Source organism: Aquarana catesbeiana, linkage group LG06 (genome assembly GCF_042186555.1).
Source record: "Aquarana catesbeiana isolate 2022-GZ linkage group LG06, ASM4218655v1, whole genome shotgun sequence".
Classification (NCBI taxonomy): Eukaryota; Metazoa; Chordata; class Amphibia; order Anura; family Ranidae; genus Aquarana; species Aquarana catesbeiana.
The window spans coordinates 2,450,119-2,475,587 of NC_133329.1; the positions used below are offsets into that span (position 1 = coordinate 2,450,119).

The 25,469-nt window shown below is 57.4% G+C and overlaps 1 protein-coding gene across 1 annotated transcript; it reads right to left on the bottom strand.

Moving 5' to 3' along the window:
- Positions 1-2,549: 2,549 nt before the first annotated feature.
- Positions 2,550-24,690, bottom strand: THOC6 (THO complex subunit 6; the record flags this gene model as incomplete). Its single annotated transcript, XM_073635313.1, is given in 11 exon segments — positions 2,550-2,660; positions 4,842-4,904; positions 5,435-5,484; positions 5,560-5,662; positions 7,004-7,075; positions 17,408-17,456; positions 17,546-17,583; positions 20,756-20,779; positions 20,781-20,860; positions 20,960-21,024; positions 24,541-24,690. Coding segments are annotated over 11 exon segments (771 nt in total), but the record flags the coding sequence as incomplete, so codon positions are not given.
- Between the last annotated feature and the right edge of the window lie 779 nt (positions 24,691-25,469).

The window sequence follows — 25,469 nt, forward strand, 5'->3', positions numbered from 1 at the left end:
CCACACAAGGAGACAGCAAGAGGGGCGGGGCAGAGTGTGGCACACAGGTGAAGGGGGCGGGGCAGTGTGTGGCACACAGGTGAAGGGGGCGGGGCAGTGTGTGGCACACAGGTGAAGGGGGCGGGGCAGGTGTGTGGCACACAGGTGAAGGGGGCGGGGCAGTGTGTGGCACACAGGTGAAGGGGGCGGGGCAGTGTGTGGCACACAGGTGAAGGGGGCGGGGCAGTGTGTGGCACACAGGTGAAGGGGGCGGGGCAGTGTGTGGCACACAGGTGAAGGGGGCGGGGCAGTGTGTGGCACACAGGTGAAGGGGGCGGGGCAGTGTGTGGCACACAGGTGAAGGGGGCGGGGCAGTGTGTGGCACACAGGTGAAGGGGGCGGGGCAGTGTGTGGCACACAGGTGAAGGGGGCGGGGCAGTGTGTGGCACACAGGTGAAGGGGGCGGTGGCAGTGTGTGGCACACAGGTGAAGGGGGCGGGGCAGTGTGTGGCACACAGGTGAAGGGGGCGGGGCAGTGTGTGGCACACAGGTGAAGGGGGCGGGGCAGTGTGTGGCACACAGGTGAAGGGGCGGGGCAGTGTGTGGCACACAGGTGAAGGGGGCGGGGCAGTGTGTGGCACACAGGTGAAGGGGGCGGGGCAGTGTGTGGCACACAGGTGAAGGGGCGGGCAGTGTGTGGCACACAGGTGAAGGGGGCGGGGCAGTGTGTGGCACACAGGTGAAGGGGGCGGGGCAGTGTGTGGCACACAGGTGAAGGGGGCGGGCAGTGTGTGGCACACAGGTGAAGGGGGCGGGGCAGTGTGTGGCACACAGGTGAAGGGGGCGGGGCAGTGTGTGGCACACAGGTGAAGGGGGCGGGGCAGTGTGTGGCACACAGGTGAAGGGGGCGGGGCAGTGTGTGGCACACAGGTGAAGGGGGCGGGGCAGTGTGTGGCACACAGGTGAAGGGGGCGGGGCAGTGTGTGGCACACAGGTGAAGGGGGCGGGGCAGTGTGTGGCACACAGGTGAAGGGGCGGGGCAGTGTGTGGCACACAGGTGAAGGGGGCGGGGCAGTGTGTGGCACACAGGTGAAGGGGGCGGGGCAGTGTGTGGCACACAGGTGAAGGGGGCGGGGCAGTGTGTGGCACACAGGTGAAGGGGGCGGGGCAGTGTGTGGCACACAGGTGAAGGGGGCGGGGCAGTGTGTGGCACACAGGTGAAGGGGGCGGGGCAGTGTGTGGCACACAGGTGAAGGGGCGGGGCAGTGTGTGGCACACAGGTGAAGGGGCGGGGCAGTGTGTGGCACACAGGTGAAGGGGGCGGGGCAGTGTGTGGCACACAGGTGAAGGGGGCGGGGCAGTGTGTGGCACACAGGTGAAGGGGGCGGGCAGTGTGTGGCACACAGGTGAAGGGGGCGGGGCAGTGTGTGGCACACAGGTGAAGGGGGCGGGGCAGTGTGTGGCACACAGGTGAAGGGGGCGGGCAGTGTGTGGCACACAGGTGAAGGGGGGGCAGTGTGGCACAGGTGAAGGGGCGGCAGTGTGTGGCACACAGGTGAAGGGGGCGGGGCAGTGTGTGGCACACAGGTGAAGGGGGCGGGGCAGTGTGTGGCACACAGGTGAAGGGGGCGGGGCAGTGTGTGGCACACAGGTGAAGGGCGGGCAGTGTGTGGCACACAGGTGAAGGGGGCGGGGCAGTGTGTGGCACACAGGTGAAGGGGGCGGGGCAGTGTGTGGCACACAGGTGAAGGGGGCGGGGCAGTGTGTGGCACACAGGTGAAGGGGCGGGGCAGTGTGTGGCACACAGGTGAAGGGGGCGGGGCAGTGTGTGGCACACAGGTGAAGGGGGCGGGGCAGTGTGTGGCACACAGGTGAAGGGGCGGGGCAGTGTGTGGCACACAGGTGAAGGGGGCGGGGCAGTGTGTGGCACACAGGTGAAGGGGGCGGGGCAGTGTGTGGCACACAGGTGAAGGGGGCGGGGCAGTGTGTGGCACACAGGTGAAGGGGGCGGGGCAGTGTGTGGCACACAGGTGAAGGGGCGGGGCAGTGTGTGGCACACAGGTGAAGGGCGGGGCAGTGTGTAGCCTGTGAGCACACAGGTGAAGGGGCGGGGCAGTGTGTAGCACACAGGTGAAGGGGCGGGGCAGTGTGTAGCACACAGGTGAAGGGGCGGGGCAGTGTGTAGCACACAGGTGAAGGGGCGGGGCAGTGTGTAGCACACAGGTGAAGGGGCGGGGCAGTGTGTAGCACACAGGTGAAGGGGCGGGGCAGTGTGTAGCACACAGGTGAAGGGGCGGGGCAGTGTGTAGCACACAGGTGAAGGGGCGGGGCAGTGTGTAGCACACAGGTGAAGGGGCGGGGCAGTGTGTAGCACACACGTGAAGGGGCGGGGCAGTGTGTAGCACACACGTGAAGGGGCGGGGTAGTGTGTAGCACAAACGTGAAGGGGCGGGGCAGTGTGTAGTACACACGTGAAGGGGCGGGGCAGTGTGTAGCACACACGTGAAGGGGCGGGGCAGTGCAATGTGTAGTAGACAGGTGAGGGGTGTAGAAAAGGAAAAGCCTCTCACCAGATCCTGGTAGAACATGACTTGCTGTTGGCTCTCCTGAATGGGGAAGATGGTAGTCGGTGTCACAGAACGAAGATGCCACAAAGACAGCATGGGGCCACCACCACACATCTGGAAGAGAACGGCATCCAATCACAATAAACTCTACAGGCAGCCAACCGAGTCAGGCTGGAAATCCAGGCAAAGAATTACCGCACCAATAGAAATGTCAGGAGGACAACCACACAAAGGAGACCATTTCATTATGGAGACACAAAGTTCTATAGAATGGAAGAACAATGGGGTTTTCTAACCCTGTTCCTCAGCAGACAGATAGGGGGCTCCACTGTTTGGGATCAATAAGGCCGATCCCTACATCTCAGATGACTGGTAAGGAGGCAGACAAGGTGAAGAATCTCCAATGAATAGCGGGCCAACGCCAATCCGGATCCAGTCTCCAGAAGCCGCTGTGTGGTGTAGAAAGGTGGACATCCAACCAGCCCTCCAGCTGAAGGCCAATCCAAAAGGGGAGGGCAGAGACACAGCCAATAGAAAGCGACCATCAACTGCGCAGGAGCTGGTGTTCATAGGAAACCTGAAGTGGGTTTTCGCTGGAGCCTTATGTAACTTCCTAGAGACTTGGAGCGTCCTGACGTATCGGTAGTGACGTGTTTCGAGGCGCAGCCTCTTTGTCAAGCTAAAAAGCTTACAGCTGGACAAAGAGGCAGCACCTCGAAACACAGCGCTACGGAAAGACGTCGGGACCGGACACATGGCTTCGACACAACGCTACGGAAAGACGTCGGGACCGGACACATGCTTCAACACAAGGCTACGGAGAGACGTCAGGACCGGACACATGGCTTCAACACAACGCTACGGAAAGACGTCGGGACCGGACACATGGCTTCGACACAACGCTACAGAAAGACGTCGGGACCGGACACATGGCTTCGATACAACGCTACGGAAAGACGTCGGGACCGGACACATGGCTTCAACACAAGGCTACGGAGAGACGTCAGGACCGGACACATGGCTTCAACACAAGGCTACGGAAAGACGTCGGGACCGGACACATGGCTTCAACACAAGGCTACGGAAAGACGTCGGGACCGGACACATGGCTTCGACACAACGCTACGGAAAGACGTCGGAACTGGACACATGGCTTCGACACAACGCTACAGAAAGACGTCGGGACCGGACACATGGCTTCGACACAACGCTACGGAAAGACGTTGGGACTGGACACATGGCTTCAACACAACGCTACGGAGAGACGTCGGGACCGGACACATGGCTTCAACACAACGCTACGGAAAGACGTCAGGACCGGACACATGGCTTCAACACAACGCTACGGAGAGACGTCAGGACCGGACACATGGCTTCGACACAACGCTACGGAAAGACGTCTGGACCGGACACATGGCTTCGACACAACGCTACGGAAAGACGTCTGGACCGGACACATGGCTTCGACACAACGCTACGGAAAGACGTCTGGACCGGACACATGGCTTCGACACAACGCTACGGAAAGACGTCAGGACCGGACACATGGCTTCGACACAACGCTACGGAAAGACGTCTGGACCGGACACATGGCTTCGACACAACGCTACGGAAAGACGTCAGGACCGGACTTATGGCTTCGACACAACGCTACGGAAAGACGTCGGGGACTGGACACATGGCTTCAACACAACGCTACGGAGAGACGTCGGGACCGGACACATGCTTCGACACAACGCTACGGAAAGACGTCGGGACTGTACACATGGCTTCGACACAACGCTACGGAAAGACGTCGGGACCGGACACATGGCTTCAACACAACGCTACAGAAAGACGTCGGGACCGGACACATGGCTTCAACACAAGGCTACGGAAAGACGTCGGGATCGGACACATGGCTTCAACACAAGGCTACGGAAAGACGTCCGGACACATGGCTTCACACAGGGCCGCCCTCACCTCTCATGGGTTGTAGGACTTCTGTGCGTTGTTCTTACATTCATTGGGATTTTCTACCTACATAATAAGTTGTTCTCCTTTTTATGGTTGTCCTTTATATTACTGGGCTTATATTTGTAGTTTGTCTCAATAAACCCAAAGGCCATCCTGGAGCTCCTCCCCCCACCCCCAAACAGAGAACATAATATAACTACAGTCTTCCCCGTAACTCCTCCCCCTACCCTCTCCTCCAATCCCAGACAGACAACATAACTACAGTCCTCCCTGGAACTCCTCCCCCTACCCTCTCCTCCAATCCCAGATAAAAAATAAAATTGTAAGCCCCGCTCTCACCATCCAATCAGAGTCCGTGGCCAGGCAGCTGATCCACTTCCCGTACTGCGGTCGGGCGCACTCCTAGGAAATAAAGGAGGGTGAAACACAGATGTGGGTGGAGCTATAGAGGGGAGAAAGTGACATATGGAATCTGTGGTACAGAGATGAGGGGGGAGAAAGAGATGAGGAAGGGGGGGGGGGGGCAGAGATGAGGAAAGGGGGGAGACAGAGATGAGGAAAGGGGGGGGGCAAAGAGATGAGGAAAGGGGAGGGGGGGGGGGGGAAATGAGGAAAGGGGGGGGGGGGGGAGAAGAGATGAGGAAAGGGGGGGGGGGGGGGAAGAGATGAGGAAAGGGGGGGGGGGGGAAGAGATGAGGAAAGGGGGGGGGGGGGAGAGAGAAGAGATGAGGAAAAGGGGGGGGGGGGGAGAGAAGAGATGAGGAAAGGGGGGGGGGGGGAGAGAAGAGATGAGGAAAGGGGGGGGGGAGAGAAGAGATGAGGAAAGGGGGGGGGGGGAGGGGGGGGAGGGGGAGAGAAGAGATGAGGAAAGGGAGAGGGGGAAAGAGATGAGGAAAGGGAGGGGGGGTTGATGGATATATAGCAGTGTGTACCTCATATTTATACACCTCGATCTTGTGGGTTTGTGATCCCGTCCGGAGATCTGATATTAGAATACAATGATCAGTAATAATGTCTGAGAGGGAGGACCCCTCCCCCCCCCCAGAACATCACTCACCCCAGAGCCGGACCGAGCCGTCTTCGCTCCCCGACACACATTCTCTCTGATGCTCCCGCAATGCCAGACAATGGATGTAGTCCTCATGGCCCTGGAGCGCCATCTACAGGCAGAACATCAGATCACACAGGGAAACCAATACCGATCCACCCCGGCCACAACATGGACCGACACCTCAGGTGTACCCCCCTCCTCCTCCTAGACCACAACATGGACCGACACCTCAGGTGTACCCCCCTCCTCCTCCTAGACCACAACATGGACCGACACCTCAGGTGTACCCCCCTCCTCCTCCTAGACTACAACATGGACCGACACCTCAGGTGTACTCCCCTCCTCCTCCCAGACCACAACATGGACCGACACCTCAGGTTGTACCCCTCTCCTCCTCCCAGACCACAACATGGACCGACACCTCAGGTGTACCCCCCTCCTCCTCCTCCCAGACCACAACATGGACCGACACCTCAGGTGTACCCCCCTCCTCCTCCTCCCAGACCACAACATGGACCGACACCTCAGGTGTACCCCCCTCCTCCTCCTCCCAGACCACAACATGGACCGACACCTCAGGTGTACCCCCCTCCTCCTCCTCCCAGACCACAACATGGACCGACACCTCAGGTGTACCCCCCTCCTCCTCCTCCCAGACCACAACATGGACCGACACCTCAGGTGTACCCCCCTCCTCCTCCTCCCAGACCACAACATGGACCGACACCTCAGGTGTACCCCCCTCCTCCTCCCAGACCACAACATGGACCGACCCTCAGGTGTACCCCTCCTCCTCCTAGACCACAACATGGACCGACACCTCAGGTGTACCCCTCTCCTCCTCCTCCCAGACCACAACATGGACCGACACCTCAGGTGTACCCCTCTCCTCCTCCTCCCAGACCACAACATGGACCGACACCTCAGGTGTACCCCCCTCCTCCTCCTCCCAGACCACAACATGGACCGACACCTCAGGTGTACCCCTATCCTCCTCCTCCCAGACCACAACATGGACCGACACCTCAGGTGTACCCCCCTCCTCCTCCTAGACCACAACATGGACCGACACCTCAGGTGTACCCCCCTCCTCCTCCTCCCAGACCACAACATGGACCGACACCTCAGGTGTACCCCTCTCCTCCTCCTCCCAGACCACAACATGGACCGACACCTCAGGTGTACCCCCCTCCTCCTCCTCCTCCTAGACCACAACATGGACCGACACCTCAGGTGTACCCCTCTCCTCCTCCTCCCAGACCACAACATGGACCGACACCTCAGGTGTACCCCTCTCCTCCTCCTCCCAGACCACAACATGGACCGACACCTCAGGTGTACCCCCCTCCTCCTCCTCCTCCTAGACCACAACATGGACCGACACCTCAGGTGTACCCCTCTCCTCCTCCTCCCAGACCACAACATGGACCGACACCTCAGGTGGACTCACGGTGAATGCTCCGGTCTCCAGATCCATTGCATGGATTTGACAGCTGCCTCCTCCCAGGAGAAGAGAATTGTCCTGTATGGGGGGGGGGGGGGGGGAGAAATGAGAAAGTTACCCCCAGGACAGCACTATGACAACACTCCCCATATAAAATCACATATCATAATACAGGATTTATATATCACCAACACTGTGCAATGCTGAATAATGGAGGACACTGAATGGAGACCAGTGGAGGGATTGGTAGAGAGGGGTGGAGGACACTGAATGGAGATCAGTGGAGGGATTGGCAGAGAGGGGTGGAGGACACTGAATGGAGGTCAGTGGAGGGATTGGTAGAGAGGGGTGGAGGACACTGAATGGAGACCAGTGGAGGGATTGGTAGAGAGGGGTGGAGGACACTGAATGGAGACCAGTGGAGGGATTGGTAGAGAGGGGTGGAGGACACTGAATGGAGACCAGTGGAGAGATTGGTAGAGAGGGGTGGAGGACACTGAATGGAGATCAGTGGAGGGATTGGTAGAGAGGGGTGGAGGACACTGAATGGAGACCAGTGGAGGGATTGGTAGAGAGGGGTGGAGGACACTGAATGGAGGTCAGTGGAGGGATTGGCAGAGAGGGGTGGAGGACACTGAATGGAGACCAGTGGAGGGATTGGCAGAGAGGGGTGGAAGACACTGAAGGAAGACCAGTGGAGGGATTGGCAGAGAGGGGTGGAGGACACTGAATGGAGACCAGTGGAGGGATTGGTAGAGAGGGGTGGAGGACACTGAATGGAGACCAGTGGATGGATTGGTAGAGAGGGGTGGAGGACACTGAATGGAGACCAGTGGAGGGATTGGCAGAGAGGGGTGGAGGACACTGAATGGAGACCAGTGGAGGGATTGGTAGAGAGGGGTGGAGGACACTGAATGGAGACCAGTGGATGGATTGGTAGAGAGGGGTGGAGGACACTGAATGGAGACCAGTGGATGGATTGGTAGAGAGGGGTGGAGGACACTGAATGGAGGTCAGTGGAGGGATTGGTAGAGAGGGGTGGAGGACACTGAATGGAGACCAGTGGAGGGATTGGTAGAGGGCTGGAGGACACTGAATAGAGACCAGTGGAGGGATTGGCAGAGAGGGGTGGAGGACACTGAATGGAGGTCAGTGGAGGGATTGGCAGAGAGGGGTGGAGGACACTGAATGGAGACCAGTGGAGGGATTGGTAGAGGGCTGGAGGACACTGAATGGAGGTCAGTGGAGGGATTGGCAGAGAGGGGTGGAGGACACTGAATGGAGACCAGTGGAGGGATTGGCAGAGGGGGGTGGAGGACACTGAATGGAGACCAGTGGAGGGATTGGTAGAGAGGGGTGGAGGACACTGAATGGAGACCAGTGGAGGGATTGGTAGAGAGGGGTGGAGGACACTGAATGGAGGTCAGTGGAGGGATTGGTAGAGAGGGGTGGAGGACACTGAATGGAGGTCAGTGGAGGGATTGGCAGAGAGGGGTGGAGGACACTGAATGGAGACCTGCACAGACTGATGTGATTGGCTCAGTGTCCTCTGTACAGCACTGTGGTATAGGTCAGAACTATATAAATGTATAACTTGATTATTAAAAATCCTACAAGCTTCTATGGTCTTAATAAAAACATATTTACTTAGACACACACACACAGCTAAATATTAAGAAACAAAAAAAATTTTTTTTCCCCCAAAAAACACACACAAACTAATATATGCAGAACAAAGCCCCTCCCCCCACCTAAACACCCCTCAGGCTAAGAAATGATTACACAAACGATCCCATGCATGCAACCTCACCCAGAATGTTGATCACCACCTCCACAGGAAGGAATTTAAGTGGAAACCTGACACCATCCATTCCACGTGAAGTAACAGACTACTAAACTGACCGGAAAAAGTGTCTCAAAATCCCGGCAAGTCCTAAAAGCCCAGTATGACCATTCCGCGTAACTTAAGCAGGAAAAGGATACCCAGAGCCCCACCCACCCGCTTATAGATTTCTATACTGAAAGGGCACTGAAGCAGGAAATGCTCCACCCCACCACACTCCAGGACAACCACAGCTCTCAGAGCGATGCTTCAGGTTGCCCTTCACATAAAGTCTACCATAGAACAAGAGCCAGGCCAAATCCTGAAACTTTAAAGGGATTCTCTCCAGATGAATCAAATGCAGACCCTCCCCCATAACAGGGCCTGGGCAATCCCTGAAGGCCAGTGGCTCACTAAAAGGCAGATTCAACAACCCTCCTCTCCAGGACTTTCCTAGGAAGAGACCTAATTTCCTCCTCCACAACATTTTCAGGCACAGGGCAACATAAGTCGGGAGCTCACCATGTCGGACCGCTCAGGCTTTTCACCATTCTCCCAGCTCTGCAGAAAAGGCCTAAACCAGGACTGAAAAATACCAACCCCACCCAGGAGGTTCCTCTGCCAGCATGTGAACAAAAATAGGATTTTTAACACAGCTTACCTGTAAAATCCTTTTCTTGGAGTACATCACAGGACACAGAGCCTCAAGTATTTACTTAGTGGGTTATGGGCCCACCTTCAGGTGTTCACACTGGTATAACCAATACAGGAAGTTGACTCCCCTATATAACCCCTCCTCCTTCCAGGAGTCCTCAGTTTTTGTAGCCAAGCAAAATAAGCAATATACTCTCACCCCATAAAACAGAGGGGCGGAGCTCTGTGTCCTGTGATGTACTCCAAGAAAAGGATTTTACAGTTAAGCTGTGTTAAAAATCCTATTTTCTTTATCGTACATCACAGGACACAGAGCCTCAAGTAAATTACTTGGTGGGATGACCCATAGCAATGCTACTTGAGGGGAGACACAACCCGTAGGGCACCCCCAGACCTTGAGGAATTATACTGCGCCCAAAGGAGATATCCTCATTCCATCTTACATCTACTAGATAAAATTTTGTGATTGTATGGACTGAAGACCAAGTCATGGCCTTGCAGATCTGGGACATGGAAGCCCGGTGACGCACTGCCCAAGAAGCACCAGCCGCTCTGGTAGAGTGCACCTTAACTTGAAAAGGGGGAATCTTACCCCTTCAATCAGAAGTATGAATTATAAGTTGCCGAATCCACTTAGCGACAGTGGATCTAGACTCTGCCTGTCCTTTCTTAGGACCCTCTGGCAGAATAAATAAGACATCAGTCTTACGAATCTGAGTAGTTTTCTTTAAATAGATTTTCACTCCTCTCACCATATCTAGACAATGTAGTAAAAACAATGGCAGGACAATATCTTCATTCAGATGAAAGCCTGAAACCACTTTTGGCAAAAAGCCTGGACGAGGGCATAACACCACTCTGTCCTCATGAATAACCAAATATGGCTCTCTACAGGAAAGAGCAGCCAATTCTTAAACCCTCCTCTGAGGATATAGCAACGAAAAATACCAGCTTCCTTGTCAGAAGGACTAAGGGAACATGCTGTAATCGGTTCAAATGGCTGGTTTTGTAACACAGATAAAACTAAATTCAAGTCCCAAGGGCTCAAGGGTGATCTAACTGGCGGATTGATCCGCATCACTCCTCGCATGAAACCCCGGACTAAAGAATGCGTAGCAAGCAGTCTTTGAAATAAAATTGATAAGGCTGAGACTTGGCCCTTAATAGTACTCAGGGCCAACTTCATCTCTACACCTAATTGTAGAAAGGCAAGAATTCTGCCTCTAATATATCTCTGAGGGTGCCAACCCTTGGATTCACACCAGGAAACATAAGCTTTCCAGACTCTATAATATATAGCTCTAGAAGCTGGCTTCCTAGCGCTAAAGTAGAAATAACTGACCTGGAAAGCCCTCGTTTCTTCAGAATGTGGGTCTCAATAGCCAGGCCGTTAAATTTAGCGTTCGTAAAGTAGGATGGAATATCGGCCCCTGTGAGAGCAGGTCTGGCCTTAGTGGGAGAAGCCATGGACCCTCCACCATCATCTTTACGATCTCTGCGTATCTTGACCTTCTGGGCTATGCTGGTGCTACCAGAATTACCGACTTTCTTTCCAGTCTGATCCTGCAAAGAAGTCGAGGCAGCAACTGAATCAGGGAAATGCATAGATCAGTGAGAACTTATCCCATGGGGTCACCAGCGCATCTGTTCCGTATGCGAGTGGGTCCCTTGTTCTGGACACAAAATTGACTAGCTTCGTGTTGAACCTGGACGCTAGAAGGTCTACGTCCGGAGTCCCCCATCTTTGGCAAACAGCCTGAAAAATCCCAGGATGAAGAGACCATTCCCCCGGGAATAACTGCTGGCGACTTAAGTAGTCCGCCTGCCAATTCTCTACTCCCGGAATGAAAACTGCCGATAGGGATGGGACATTCTTTTCTGCCCAAGTTAGAATATGGTTCACCTCTCTCTGAGCTGAGAGACTTTTGGTGCCCCCTTGGTGATTGATATATGCCACAGCCGTGGCATTGTCAGATTGGATCCTGACAGGACAATTCTTTAAACCTGGAGGTCCAGGTTCTCAGAGCCAGATATGCTGCCCGAATCTCTAGGATGTTGATGGGTAAGGCTCTTTCGGTTCCTGACCTCTGTCCCTGGACAGTCATCTTCTCTAGTACTGCTCCCCAGCCTGAAAGGCTAGCACCTGTCGTTACTACTTTCCAGATAATCGGTCTGAAGGACTTTCCCTTCAGCGAGTTAGTAACCACCAACTGAGGCTTTGGGACACTCTTGGGGACAGCCACATTGGTAAATCCGAAGCTTGAATCGTCTTGTTCCAAGCAGACAGGATACTGTTTTGAACCAGTCTCGAATGGAATTGAGCAAAGGGAACTGCTTCGAATGAAGCCACCATCTTTCCTAACAACCTCATGCAAAGGCAAATTGAGAGATTTCTCTTTGACCTGACCATCCAGCTCTTGCATGGAGCTGATCTTTGCGGGAGGTAAGAACACCCTTTTCTGGGCTGTGTCTATGATCAGGCCCAGATACTCCAGCCTTTTTAGTGGCTTTAAGTAGGATTTCTTCAGGATGAGAATCCAACCCAGACTCTCCAGGTAACTGCTTGCAATGGCTACATCTTGCTTCAAGCGAGTCACCGAGCCAAGACAGTTATGCCCTGTGCCTTTAACCTGGCTAGAGGTGGAGACAGTAATTTTGTGAATACAAAAAGTAGCAAGCCTGAAGGGCAAAGCTACAAACTGAAAGTGCTTTTGTTCTACTTCAAACTGCAGAAACCTCTGGTGAGGAGGGAATATAGGGACATGCCGATATGCATCTCTGATGTCGATGGATGCCAGAAGTTCTCCTCCTTGTAGGATGGAAACGACTGACTTGATTGACTCCATGCCAAAAGGAGCGGATCTTCAGGAAGTGATTTAGATTCCGTAGATCTAGAGTCGGTCTGATATCCCCATTTGGCTTTGGTACCGTAAACAGGTTTGAGTAAAACCCCAAACCTTGCTCCTGTTTGGGAATCTGTATGATCACCCCTTGAGTCAATAATCTGTCTAATGCTTGCAACAGGGATTGATTTTTCCCTGGATCCTTGGGAACGTTTGATCTCAGAAAATGAGACGGTGGAAACTCTCTCTTTTATCCTAGAGAGACTGTGGAGAGAGTCCATTTGTCCTGAATTTCCCTTTGCCAGACTTCTGAGTACCTCATAAGTCTCAAACCCCCCCCCCCCCCACCACCACCACCACCTTGGTGAGGGGAGATGCCTCCTCATGACGAGGCCTTGGTATTCTGCTTTGCAGACTTGTGGCTCCAGGTCTTCCGTTGTGCCTGGGTTTGACCCTGAGGTCTTCCTCTAGAGTCTGACGGTGGAGGCCGTCGCCCCTGGCTAGAGGTGGATGTACCTGGCGCGGGAGAAAAAAGCACGTTTAAATGAAGGACGTTTATATTTTCTTTTGACTGGCAAGAGTACTCTTTCCGCTAGAGATTGTCTGGATATATTTATCCAAACTCTCGCCAAATAGTCGTTCTCCATTAAAGGGAAAACTAGTTAAAAAGGTTCTTGCAAGGCGCTTCAGCTGACCATCCCTTTAACCAAAAGGGTCCTTCACATGTGAACTAGTACAAGAGCAAGGAGAGAAGCCTGATGAATAGAATCCTTCATAGCATCTATGGCAAAGCATAATGCTCTAGGAAGTTCTGCCAATTCCCGGGCCTGTTGTGCACGGAGCTCGTTAAGAACATCTGTGAACTGGTCCTTTAAGGACGGACAGATGCCTAGAGCTGCAATAGCCGGCCGAGTCTCGCTCCCTGCTAAGGAAAAAGAGGTTTTTAACAGACCTTCCAACTTCTTATCTGTTGGATCTTTAAGCATAGAGCGCATTGTCCAATGGACAAGTTAAACTTTTATTCACATTGGAAATCACAACTTTCCATCTTTTTGTGAACTTTTCCTCCATAGGATAGAGAATAGAGAATCTCTTCGGAGGGGGAAAATGATTATCCGGATGATCCCATTGGGTATAAATAAGCTTCTCTAGTAATGTGTGGACGGGAAACGCATGCAAAGGCTGTAAAGGTTTCAGGGAACCCGGAGAGGAGACCGGACCTTCAGCTAAGTCTATGAGTATGCGCTTGGCACAAGTGTGAAACGCGTCAGGCTTTTCCCTGTACTTTTTCTGCTGTAGTGTCTTGTATGCTCCACGATTCAATTATTACAATAAAAGAGACTTGCATTTCCTCCCGGAGTGCGGCTGTCTGGATTTTCTCATACATCTTCAGATAGCTCTGTTAGGGGGGTAGCATGAAAGCAGAGCGAACCATCTCAGTAAGGCTCTCTACTTCAGTTTGTGAAGCTGAGACATCAAGTATTGCTCCCTCTGCAGAGGAATAACCGGCTTGTCTTTACTCTAGATTATCTGAGGGCGATACCTCATCTTGTTCCCACAGTTCCCTTGGACCCTCCACTGTTTTGTAAAGAGTTTAAAGTGGGGGAGGGGGGACCTAGGACGCTTCCTATCCACCTGGATGGAGGATGCGATTAAAGCCGCTAAACTTCCTTCTAGGCCCTGCAGGGCTGAGGAAAAAAAAAAAATCCATCTTCAGTCACGTATACAGGGGCTGAAGTGTGTGAAGCAGTTGCACCACCGCTAGTTTCCAATGACTGACCCTGGCTCGCCATGTCTGGTACCTCCGGAGAGGGTGACAGTATGGTGGCAGGACTGGGCTTCCCAGCGCCTGGGGGGTGGCACCTTACGTACCTTTGTAGTAGCTCTGGAAGTCGTAGTGCAAGGTACAAAAAACAGAGGTAACAGATTATATCTCTCTTTTGCTTTAATAACAGTTATTAAGAAAACAATGTCACCATAGGATCAGTCTTATAATGCTGATAACAATAGGGCTTCCTGTACTGGAAATGCCCGTTTTCCACCCCTTATGTGCCCAGCGTTGTTGTGTCTCCTCAGTGTGATGTGGCCGTAACAGACTCTTATCAGTTTAGTTTTGTATACAGAGAGCGTTTATGTTACAGGCATCAGGAGAAAAACCTGACCGGCGTCCTCAGCGTCTTCCGCCCTTAGCACCGCGTGTTTCCAGACTGTGAAGCCGTGTGCACGTTTTGTACACGGCGCTGCCCGACTGTAGAAGCACGCCCCTTAGCAAACCCGCCCCTCCTCCTCAGCAGAACATAGTCTGTGCGCACGCGCGGTTTCTTATCTAAAAAACACAGACATGAGAGGAAGAGGGGGAGAAGGAGGAGGGGGAGAAGGGAGGAGTCACCGACTAGAGCCAGCAATGCCGCTGTACCTTCTGAAAGTACTGCCTGTAACAGGCTGGAGGATCTTAAATAATAAAAAAAATACCCAACAAAGCGAAGAACATGAGGCATCATTTTTAATATGGAAGGAGAACATAGGCAACTTTTCACAGCCTCTTCCCTTACATTTTCCTCTCTTCAGGATACTGCTGTAATAACAGACAGATCCAACCTTCACCCATCACGGCGGGCAGCGTAGTTAAACCTTCAAAGACTGGGGACCTTTTAAATAGGGGTTCCGCTCCTTTGGACCTGTATAGCACCCCTCAGGAACAGCTTTAGGTAATGTAGCAAGACCAAGAAGAGTCCTGGTTCCTGGGGTCCAGCTCTCAGAGAGAAGCTTACAGGCAAAGCCTTGTTCTTGAATCGAAGTCCAGGTACCATCCTATGGCCTCAGTGGCGAGGATGGATTCGGTTGTGGAGGTTTTTTTTTTAAATCCAGCATGGATCCCTCCCTGGTGGTCCTCAGAGCACATCTTCACTCGTGACCAACACCTTAGAAACTGGCGAAAAAAAAACTGAGGTAATCCTGGAAGGAGGAGGGGGTTATATAGAGGAGTCAGCTTCCGGTATTGGTTATACCAGTGTGAACACCTGAAGGTGGGCCCATAACCCACCAAGTAATTACTTGAGGCTCTGTGTCCTGTGATGTACGATACACACCCCCCCCGTCCGGAGGAAACACAAATAACTGACATGGGCCTGGAGGACCGCCCTTTTATCTGGTGGGGGTACCGTGTTTTCTGTCCTGGTAGGAGGAGCCCAAGGTCTCATGGGCTGTCCTGGAAGACGCTTGGAGAAATTAGGTTTCAAAAACCATCAGACAAAAAAAAAAAAAAAATACCACCGGGTTGACCATACCTAGGGCACCCCATCTTCCTGGGAAGGTAGGTTACAGACCTCTAATGAAGTTGAGTTTGTTCCCCCATAACAGCTGTAGATCTTTGCATAGAAAGACTCGGGCAAAACCCAGACAGACAAAGCCGACATACAGGAATACCGGAATAAGGTAAGTTTTAATGAGGTCAATCCGTTCCATGTAAGAGTTTCCAATCCTTCCAGTTGGCAACCTTGGCATCGGCATCTTGTAGCCTGCTTTCCCAATTTGCAAGGCCGTAATAGCCGGGACCAAATTTGATGCCTAACCTTTACTGATCCTTTGGGAAGGCGTCCGGAAGTTTAAAGCCATCACCCTCCTCTCCCATCCAGAAAACCTCCCTCTTATCCTGATTGATCTTTGAGCCAGATGCCTCAGCCTACTGACTGCTTCATCACCAAAACCTCCTCCTCCGAGAGGAAAACAGACACGTCATCAGCAAAGGTCACAACCCTCAAAGGGGGCTCACCAGGAATACCCAAATACACCCCGCACAATAGCCCACCTTTTATTCTCCTGATGAAGGGATCGATTGTGAACGGGTAGAATAGAGAACTCAAAAGACACCTGAGCCACAGAAACCTTAAAGTGCTTATAAAACTCAGCTGTCAATCCATCCGGCCCGGGCAACTCCTTAAAGAGGAGGTCCGCCCACCGCTGCAAAAATTAAAAGCCAGCAGCTGTACATACTGTACACATCCTATATACACCCTGTACACACACTATACACATATACTATACACACATATATTACACACACACACACACACACACACCCTATACACACACACACACACATATACTATATACACACACACACACACACACACACTATACACACACACCCCCCCTATACACATACCCTATACACATATACTATACACACCCTATACACATATACTATACACACACACACCCCCTATACACATATACTATACACACACACACACCCTATACACATATACTATACACACACACACACACACACACACACCCTATACACATACCCTATACACATATACTATACACACCCTATACACATATACTATACACACACACACCCCCTATACACATATACTATACACACACACACACACACCCTATACACATACCCTATACACACACACACTATACACACACACACTATACACATCCTGTAGCTGCTGACTTTTAATAAATCGGACACTTTCCTGTCCTGGAGTCCAGTGATGTTTCCATCATCTGTCGGGTTTCATGTCGCCTCCATTGTGGGTAAGGGAATCCAGCAGTGTAGCATTACAGCTTCAGGCCGGGAACCCTACTGCGCATGTGCGAGGCTCCTCTCCTTCTCTCCTACTGGCCCGGTGACAGGGAGAGGAGGAGGAGGGAGCCCCGTGGTGACATCAATACTCGCAGCTGAGGCTCCCAGAAGTGGGAACAGGTATCCTGTCCCCCCCTCGAAAGGTGCCAAACATGGCATCAAAGGGGGGGGGGGGGTACAACAAGTGGAAGTTACACTTTTGGGTGGATCTCGGCTTTAATGACAAGCTTATAAATAGCCCCGACCCCCCCCCCTCATCTACTGTGAGGCCCTCTGCCAAATTCACAGGAGAACTCCCATTTCCCAGAAAAGTGGACATGGACGCCCCATTATCCTCTTATCCAGGAGGACAGAAGAACAAGACCCACCCCAGACTCTGTCATGGAAGGGACGTTAGATTGTAAGCTCCTCTGTCGCAGAGGCCGATGTCAGCAAGTCCTATAAAAGAAGTGAACTGTATATAAAAGGGAAGTAATACGAGTTCTCACCGAGGGGTTCCGGACAAGGCTGTTGATCTCCGGAGTTTCTAGATTGTTCCTGGAGGAATAAAAACACAGAGAGATGATGTGAGATGATCAACACGATGGACACCATTCCCAGATACTGCCGCAATTGTCAGACCTCACCTGCAGGGGGCCACGCGGCTCCACGACGGAACACAGCCCTACAAGACATGAGAGGGGGGTGTGAGACACAGGAGTGGGAGACCGCTAGGCAACGAGGAGGGGCAACGAGGAGGGAGAGACCGCTAGGCAACGAGGAGGGGCAACGAGGAGGGAGAGACCGCTAGGCAACGAGGAGGGGCAACGAGGAGGGAGAGACCGCTAGGCACCGGAGGAGGGGCAACGAGGAGGGGGAGACCGCTAGGCAACGAGGAGGGGCAACGAGGAGGGAGAGACCGCTAGGCAACGAGGAGGGGCAACGAGGAGGGAGAGACCGCTAGGCAACGAGGAGGGGCAACGAGGAGGGAGAGACCGCTAGGCAACGAGGAGGGGCAACGAGGAGGGAGAGACCGCTAGGCACCGGAGGAGGGGCAACGAGGAGGGGGAGACCGCTAGGCAACGAGGAGGGGCAACGAGGAGGGAGAGACCGCTAGGCAACGAGGAGGGGCAACGAGGAGGGGGAGACCGCTAGGCAACGAGGAGGGGCAACGAGGAGGGAGAGACCGCTAGGCAACGAGGAGGGGCAACGAGGAGGGAGAGACCGCTAGGCAACGAGGAGGGAGAGACCGCTAGGCAACGAGGAGGGGCAACGAGGAGGGGGAGACCGCTAGGCAACGAGGAGGGGCAACGAGGAGGGAGAGACCGCTAGGCAACGAGGAGGGGCAACGAGGAGGGAGAGACCGCTAGGCAACGAGGAGGGGCAACGAGGAGGGAGAGACCGCTAGGCAACGAGGAGGGGGAGACCGCTAGGCACCGAGGAGGGGCAACGAGGAGGGGGAGACCGCTAGGCACCGGAGGAGGGGCAACGAGGAGGGGGAGACCGCTAGGCACCGGAGGAGGGGCAACGAGGAGGGGGAGACCGCTAGGCACCGGAGGAGGGGCAACGAGGAGGGGGGGGACCGCTAGGCAACGAGGAGGGAGAGACCGCTAGGCACCGGAGGAGGGGCAACGAGGAGGGGGAGACCGCTAGGCACCGGAGGAGGGGCAACGAGGAGGGGGAGACCGCTAGGCAACGAGGAGGGGGCGACCGCTAGGCAACGAGGAGGGGGCGACCGCTAGGCAACGAGGAGGGGGCGACCGCTAGGCAACGAGGAGGGGGAACGAGGAGGGGGGCGACCGTTAGGCAACGAGGAGGGGGAACGAGGAGGGGGGCGACCGCTAGGCAACGAGGAGGGGGAACGAGGAGGGGGGCGACCGCTAGGCAACGAGGAGGGGGAACGAGGAGGGGGGCGACCGCTAGGCAACGAGGAGGGGGAACGAGGAGGGGGGAGACCGCTAGGCAACGAGGAGGGGGAACGAGGAGGGGGGAGACCGCTGGGCAACGAGGAGGGGGAACGAGGAGGGGGGCGACCGCTGGGCAACGAGGAGGGGGGCGACCGCTGGGCAACGAGGAGGGGGGCGACCGCTGGGCAACGAGGAGGGGGGCGACCGATGGGCAACGAGGAGGGGGGCGACCGATGGGCAACGAGGAGGGGGGCGACCGATGGGCAACGAGGAGGGGGGCGACCGATGGGCAACGAGGAGGGGGGCGACCGATGGGCAACGAGGAGGGGGGCGACCGATGGGCAACGAGGAGGGGGGCGACCGATGGGCAACGAGGAGGGGGGCGACCGATGGGCAACGAGGAGGGGGGCGACCGATGGGCAACGAGGAGGGGGGCGACCGATGGGCAACGAGGAGGGGGGCGACCGATGGGCAACGAGGAGGGGGGCGACCGATGGGCAACGAGGAGGGGGGCGACCGATGGGCAACGAGGAGGGGGGCGACCGATGGGCAACGAGGAGGGGGGCGACCGATGGGCAACGAGGAGGGGGGCGACCGATGGGCAACGAGGAGGGGGGCGACCGATGGGCAACGAGGAGGGGGGCGACCGATGGGCAACGAGGAGGGGGGCGACCGATGGGCAACGAGGAGGGGGGCGACCGATGGGCAACGAGGAGGGGGGCGACCGATGGGCAACGAGGAGGGGGGCGACCGATGGGCAACGAGGAGGGGGGCGACCGATGGGCAACGAGGAGGGGGGCGACCGATGGGCAACGAGGAGGGGGGCGACCGATGGGCAACGAGGAGGGGGGCGACCGATGGGCAACGAGGAGGGGGGCGACCGATGGGCAACGAGGAGGGGGGCGACCGATGGGCAACGAGGAGGGGGGCGACCGATGGGCAACGAGGAGGGGGGCGACCGATGGGCAACGAGGAGGGGGGCGACCGATGGGCAACGAGGAGGGGGGCGACCGATGGGCAACGAGGAGGGGGGCGACCGATGGGCAACGAGGAGGGGGGCGACCGATGGGCAACGAGGAGGGGGGCGACCGATGGGCAACGAGGAGGGGGGAGACCGATGGGCAACGAGGAGGGGGGAGACCGATGGGCAACGAGGAGGGGGGAGACCGATGGGCAACGAGGAGGGGGGAGACCGATGGGCAACGAGGAGGGGGGAGACCGATGGGCAACGAGGAGGGGGGAGACCGATGGGCAACGAGGAGGGGGGAGACCGATGGGCAACGAGGAGGGGGGAGACCGATGGGCAACGAGGAGGGGGGAGACCGATGGGCAACGAGGAGGGGGGAGACCGATGGGCAACGAGGAGGGGGGGAGACCGATGGGCAACGAGGAGGGGGGGAGACCGATGGGCAACGAGGAGGGGGGGAGACCGATGGGCAACGAGGAGGGGGGAGACCGATGGGCAACGAGGAGGGGGGAGACCGATGGGCAACGAGGAGGGGGGAGACCGATGGGCAACGAGGAGGGGGGAGGACCGATGGGCAACGAGGAGGGGGGAGACCGATGGGCAACGAGGAGGGGGGGAGACCGATGGGCAACGAGGAGGGGGGGAGACCGATGGGCAACGAGGAGGGGGGGAGACCGATGGGCAACGAGGAGGGGGGGAGACCGATGGGCAACGAGGAGGGGGGGGAGACCGATGGGCAACGAGGAGGGGGGGAGACCGATGGGCAACGAGGAGGGGGGAGACCGATGGGCAACGAGGAGGGGGGAGGACCGATGGGCAACGAGGAGGGGGGAGACCGCTGGGCAACGAGGAGGGGGGGAGACCGCTGGGCAACGAGGAGGGGGAACGAGGAGGGGGGCGACCGCTAGGCAACGAGGAGGGGCAACGAGGAGGGGGGGGCGACCGCTAGGCAACGAGGAGGTGATCACAGGAGGGGCATTCACCTTCTTACACAGGTCAGTCCACAGCCCAGCCCTTCACTACATTGTCCCCGGCGCTGATCAGGTGACGTTCTGTAGAACTCAGACAGTAGATGGGACCTGTGTGTGCTGAGGACAGAGGAGACACCATTACTGGAATGTTCCAATACATGGGGGGGGGGTGTACTACATGGGATGGAAGAATCCACAACCCCCCCAACTACTCACCTTGTAATAAAGCTGTGGGCTCCTTGTTCTGTTCCTTGGCCTCGGAGCCGAGAGCGGAGGAGAGACTGGAGAGGACAAAGAGAACCGCCTGATACCATCGTTCCACACCACCCGCCCAACACCCCACACCACACCACCCACCCAACACCCCACACCACACCACCCACCCAACACCCCACACCACCCAACACCACCCACCCAACACCACCCACCCAACACCACCCACCACCCCACCCAACACCCCACACCACCCACCACCCCACCCAACACCCCACACCACCCACCACCCCACACCACCCACCCAACACCCCACAACACCCACCCACCCAACACCCCACACCACCCACCACCCACCCCAACACCCCCACACCACCCACCCAACACCCCACGTCACACCACCCCACACCACCCACCACACCACCCACCCAACACCCCACACCACCCACCCACCCGCCCAACACCCCACACCACCCACCCAACACCCACACCCAACCACCACACACCCCCACCACCGGACTCACCCAACACCCCACACCACACCACCCCACCCACCCACCCCAACACCCCACACCACACCACCCACCCAACACCCCACCCACCACCGGACTCACCTACACACCCCACCACCGGGCTCACCTACACACCCCACCACCGGGCTCACCCAACACCCCACACCACCACCGGGCTCACCCAACACCCCACACACCACCGGGCTCACCCAACACCCCACACCACCACCGGCTCACCCAACACCCCACCACCGGGCTCACCCAACACCCCACCACCGGGCTCACACACCACCCCACCCAACCACCACCCCACACCCACACCACACCACCCACCCACCCAACACCCCACCAAACACCCCACCACCGGACTCACCCAACACCCCACACCACCCACCCAACACCCCACCCCACACCACACCACACCACCCAACACCCCACACCACCCCACACCACCCAACACCCCACCCCACACCACCCACCCGCCCAACACCCCACACCACACCACCCACCCAACCACCACCCCACACCACCTACCCAACACCCACACCCAACCACCACACACCCCCACCACCGGACTCACCCAACACCCCACACCACCCACCCAACCACCACACCCACCCAACACCCCACCCACCACCGGACTCACCCAACACCCCACCGGACTCACCTACACACCCCACCCACCGGGCTCACCTACACACCCCCACCACCGGGCTCACCTACACACCCCACCCCACCACCGGGCTCACCCAACACCCCACACCACCACCGGGCTCACCCAACACCCCACCACCGGGCTCACCCAACACGCCCACCACCGGGCTCACCTACACACCCCACCCCACCACCGGGCTCACCCAACACCCCACACCACCACCGGGCTCACCCAACACCCCACCACCGGGCTCACCCAACACCCCACCACCGGGCTCACCCAACACCCCACACCCACCTCACACACCACCCACACCACCTACCCAACACCCACACCCAACCAAACACCCCACCACCGGACTCACCCAACACCCCACACCACCCACCCCACACCACCCACCCAACACCCCACACCACCCACCCAACCACCACCTACCCAACACCCACACCCAACCACCACACACCCCACCAAACACCCCACCACCGACTCACCCAACACCCCACACCACCCACCCAACACCCCACACCACACCACCCCACCCAACACACCACACCACCCACACCCAACCACCACACACCCCACCAAACACCCCACCACCGGACTCACCCAACACCCCACACCACCCACCCAACACCCCACACCACACCACCCCACCCACCCAACACCCCACAACCACCCACCCAACACCCCACCCACCACCGGACTCACCCAACACCCCACCGACTCACCTACACACCCCACCCCACCACCGGGCTCACCCAACACCCCACACCCACCTCACACACCACCCACCCAACCACCACCCCACACCACCTACCCAACACCCACACCCAACCACCACACACCCCACCAAACACCCCACCACCGGACTCACCCAACACCCCACACCACCCACCCAACACCCCACACCACACCACCCCACCCACCCAACACCCCACACCACCCACCACCCCACACCACCCAACCACCACACACCCCACCAAACACCCCACCACCGGACTCACCCAACACCCCACACCACCCACCCAACACCCCACACCACACCACCCCACCCACCCAACACCCCACACCACCCAACCACCACACACCCCACCAAACACCCCACCACCGGACTCACCCAACACCACCCACCCAACACCCCACACCACACCACCCCACCCACCCAACACCCCACCCACCACCGGACTCACCCAACACCCCACCGGACTCACCTACACACCCCACCCCACCACCGGGCTCACCTACACACCCCACCACCGGGCTCACCTACACACCCCACCCCACGGCTCACCTACACACCCCACCCCACGGCTCACCTACACACCCCACCACCGGGCTCACCCAACACCCCACCCCACCACCGAGCTCACCCAACACCCCACACCACCACCGGGCTCACCCAACACCCCACACCACCACCGGGCTCACCCAACACCCCACCCCACCACCGGGCTCACCCAACACCCCAAACCCACCTCACACACCACCCACCCAACCACCACCCCACACCACCTACTCAACACCCAACCACCACACCACCGGACTCACCCAACACCCCACACCACCCACCCACCCAACACACCACCCCACACATCACCCACCACCGGACTCACCCAACACCCCACACACCACCCAAACAACCACCACCCCACACCACCTACCCAACACCCACACCCAACCACCACACACCCCACCACCGGACTCACCCAACACCCCACACCACACCACCCCACCCAACACACCACCCACCCAACCACCACCCCACACCACACACCCCACCAAACACCCCACCACCGGACTCACCCAACACCCCACACCACACCACCCCACCCACCACCCACCCAACACCCCACCACCGGGCTCACCCAACACCCCACCCCACCACCGGGCTCACCCAACACCCCACACCACCACCGGGCTCACCCAACACCCCACACCACCCACCCAACACACCACACCACCCCACCCACCCAACACCCCACACCACCCACCCAACACCCCACACCACCCACCCAACCACCACCCCACACCACCCACCCAACACCACACCACCCACCCAACACCCCACACCACACCACACATCACCCACCACCGGACTCACCCAACACCCCACCGGACTCACCTACACACCCCACCCCACCACCGGACTCACCTACACACCCCACCCCACCACCGGGCTCACCCAACACCCCACACCCACCTCACACACCACCCAAACAACCACCACCCCACACCACCTACCCAACACCCACACCCAACCACCACACACCCCACCAAACACCCCACCACCGGACTCACCCAACACCCCACACCACACCACCCCACCCACCCAACACCCCACCCCACCCAACACCCCACCGGACTCACCCAACACCCCACACCACACCACCCCACCCAACACACCCCTTTTGACTCACCTGAACACCCCAATTTGACCCATATTGTTCCCAACGGCCAAATACTTTCCACATGGAGAGAAGCATTGACTGAACACCGTCATATGGAGAAGCTCCAGAGAGCGACTGAAATCCATCTACAGGGGAGTCACCAGAGAAGAGAATTCAACCCCCCGAACCATAAATACACCCCCAGGAGCTCTCCCCTCTCTGTTCACCCCCCCTCCATACCCCCCCAGAAGAGATCCTCCCCCCTCCATACCCCTCAGAAGAGATGTCCCCCCCCCCCCATACCCCCCCAGAAGAGATGTCCTCCCCCCCCATACCCCCCATAAGAGATGTCCTCCCCCCCCCATACCCCCCCAGAAGAGACCCCCCCCTCCATACCCCCCAGAAGAGATGTCCTCCCCCCCCCATACGAGACCCCCCCCTCCATACCCCCCAGAAGAGATGTCCTCCCCCCCCCTCCTCCTCCATACCCCCCCAGAAGAAACCCCCCCCTCCATACCCCCCAGAAGAGATGTCCTCCCCCCCCCCCAGAAGAGACCCCCCCCCTCCATACCCCCCAGAAGAGATGTCCTCCCCCCTCCCTCCTCCATACCCCCTCAGAGGAGATGTCCCCCCCCCTCCATACCCCCCAGAAGAGATGTCCTCCCCCCCTTCCTCCTCCATACCCCCCAGAAGAGATGTCCTCCCCCCCCTCCTCCTCCATACCCCCCAGAAGAGATGTCCTCCCCCCTCCTCCTCCATACCCCCCAGAAGAGATGTCCTCCCCCCCCCTCCTCCATACCCCCCCCAGAAGAGATGTCCTCCCCCCCTCCTCCATACCCCCCCCAGAAGAGATGTCCTCCCCCCCTCCTCCATACCCCCCCCCAGAAGAGATGTCCTCCCCCCCCTCCTCCATACCCCCCCCAGAAGAGATGTCCTCCCCCCCCCAGCTCCATACCCCC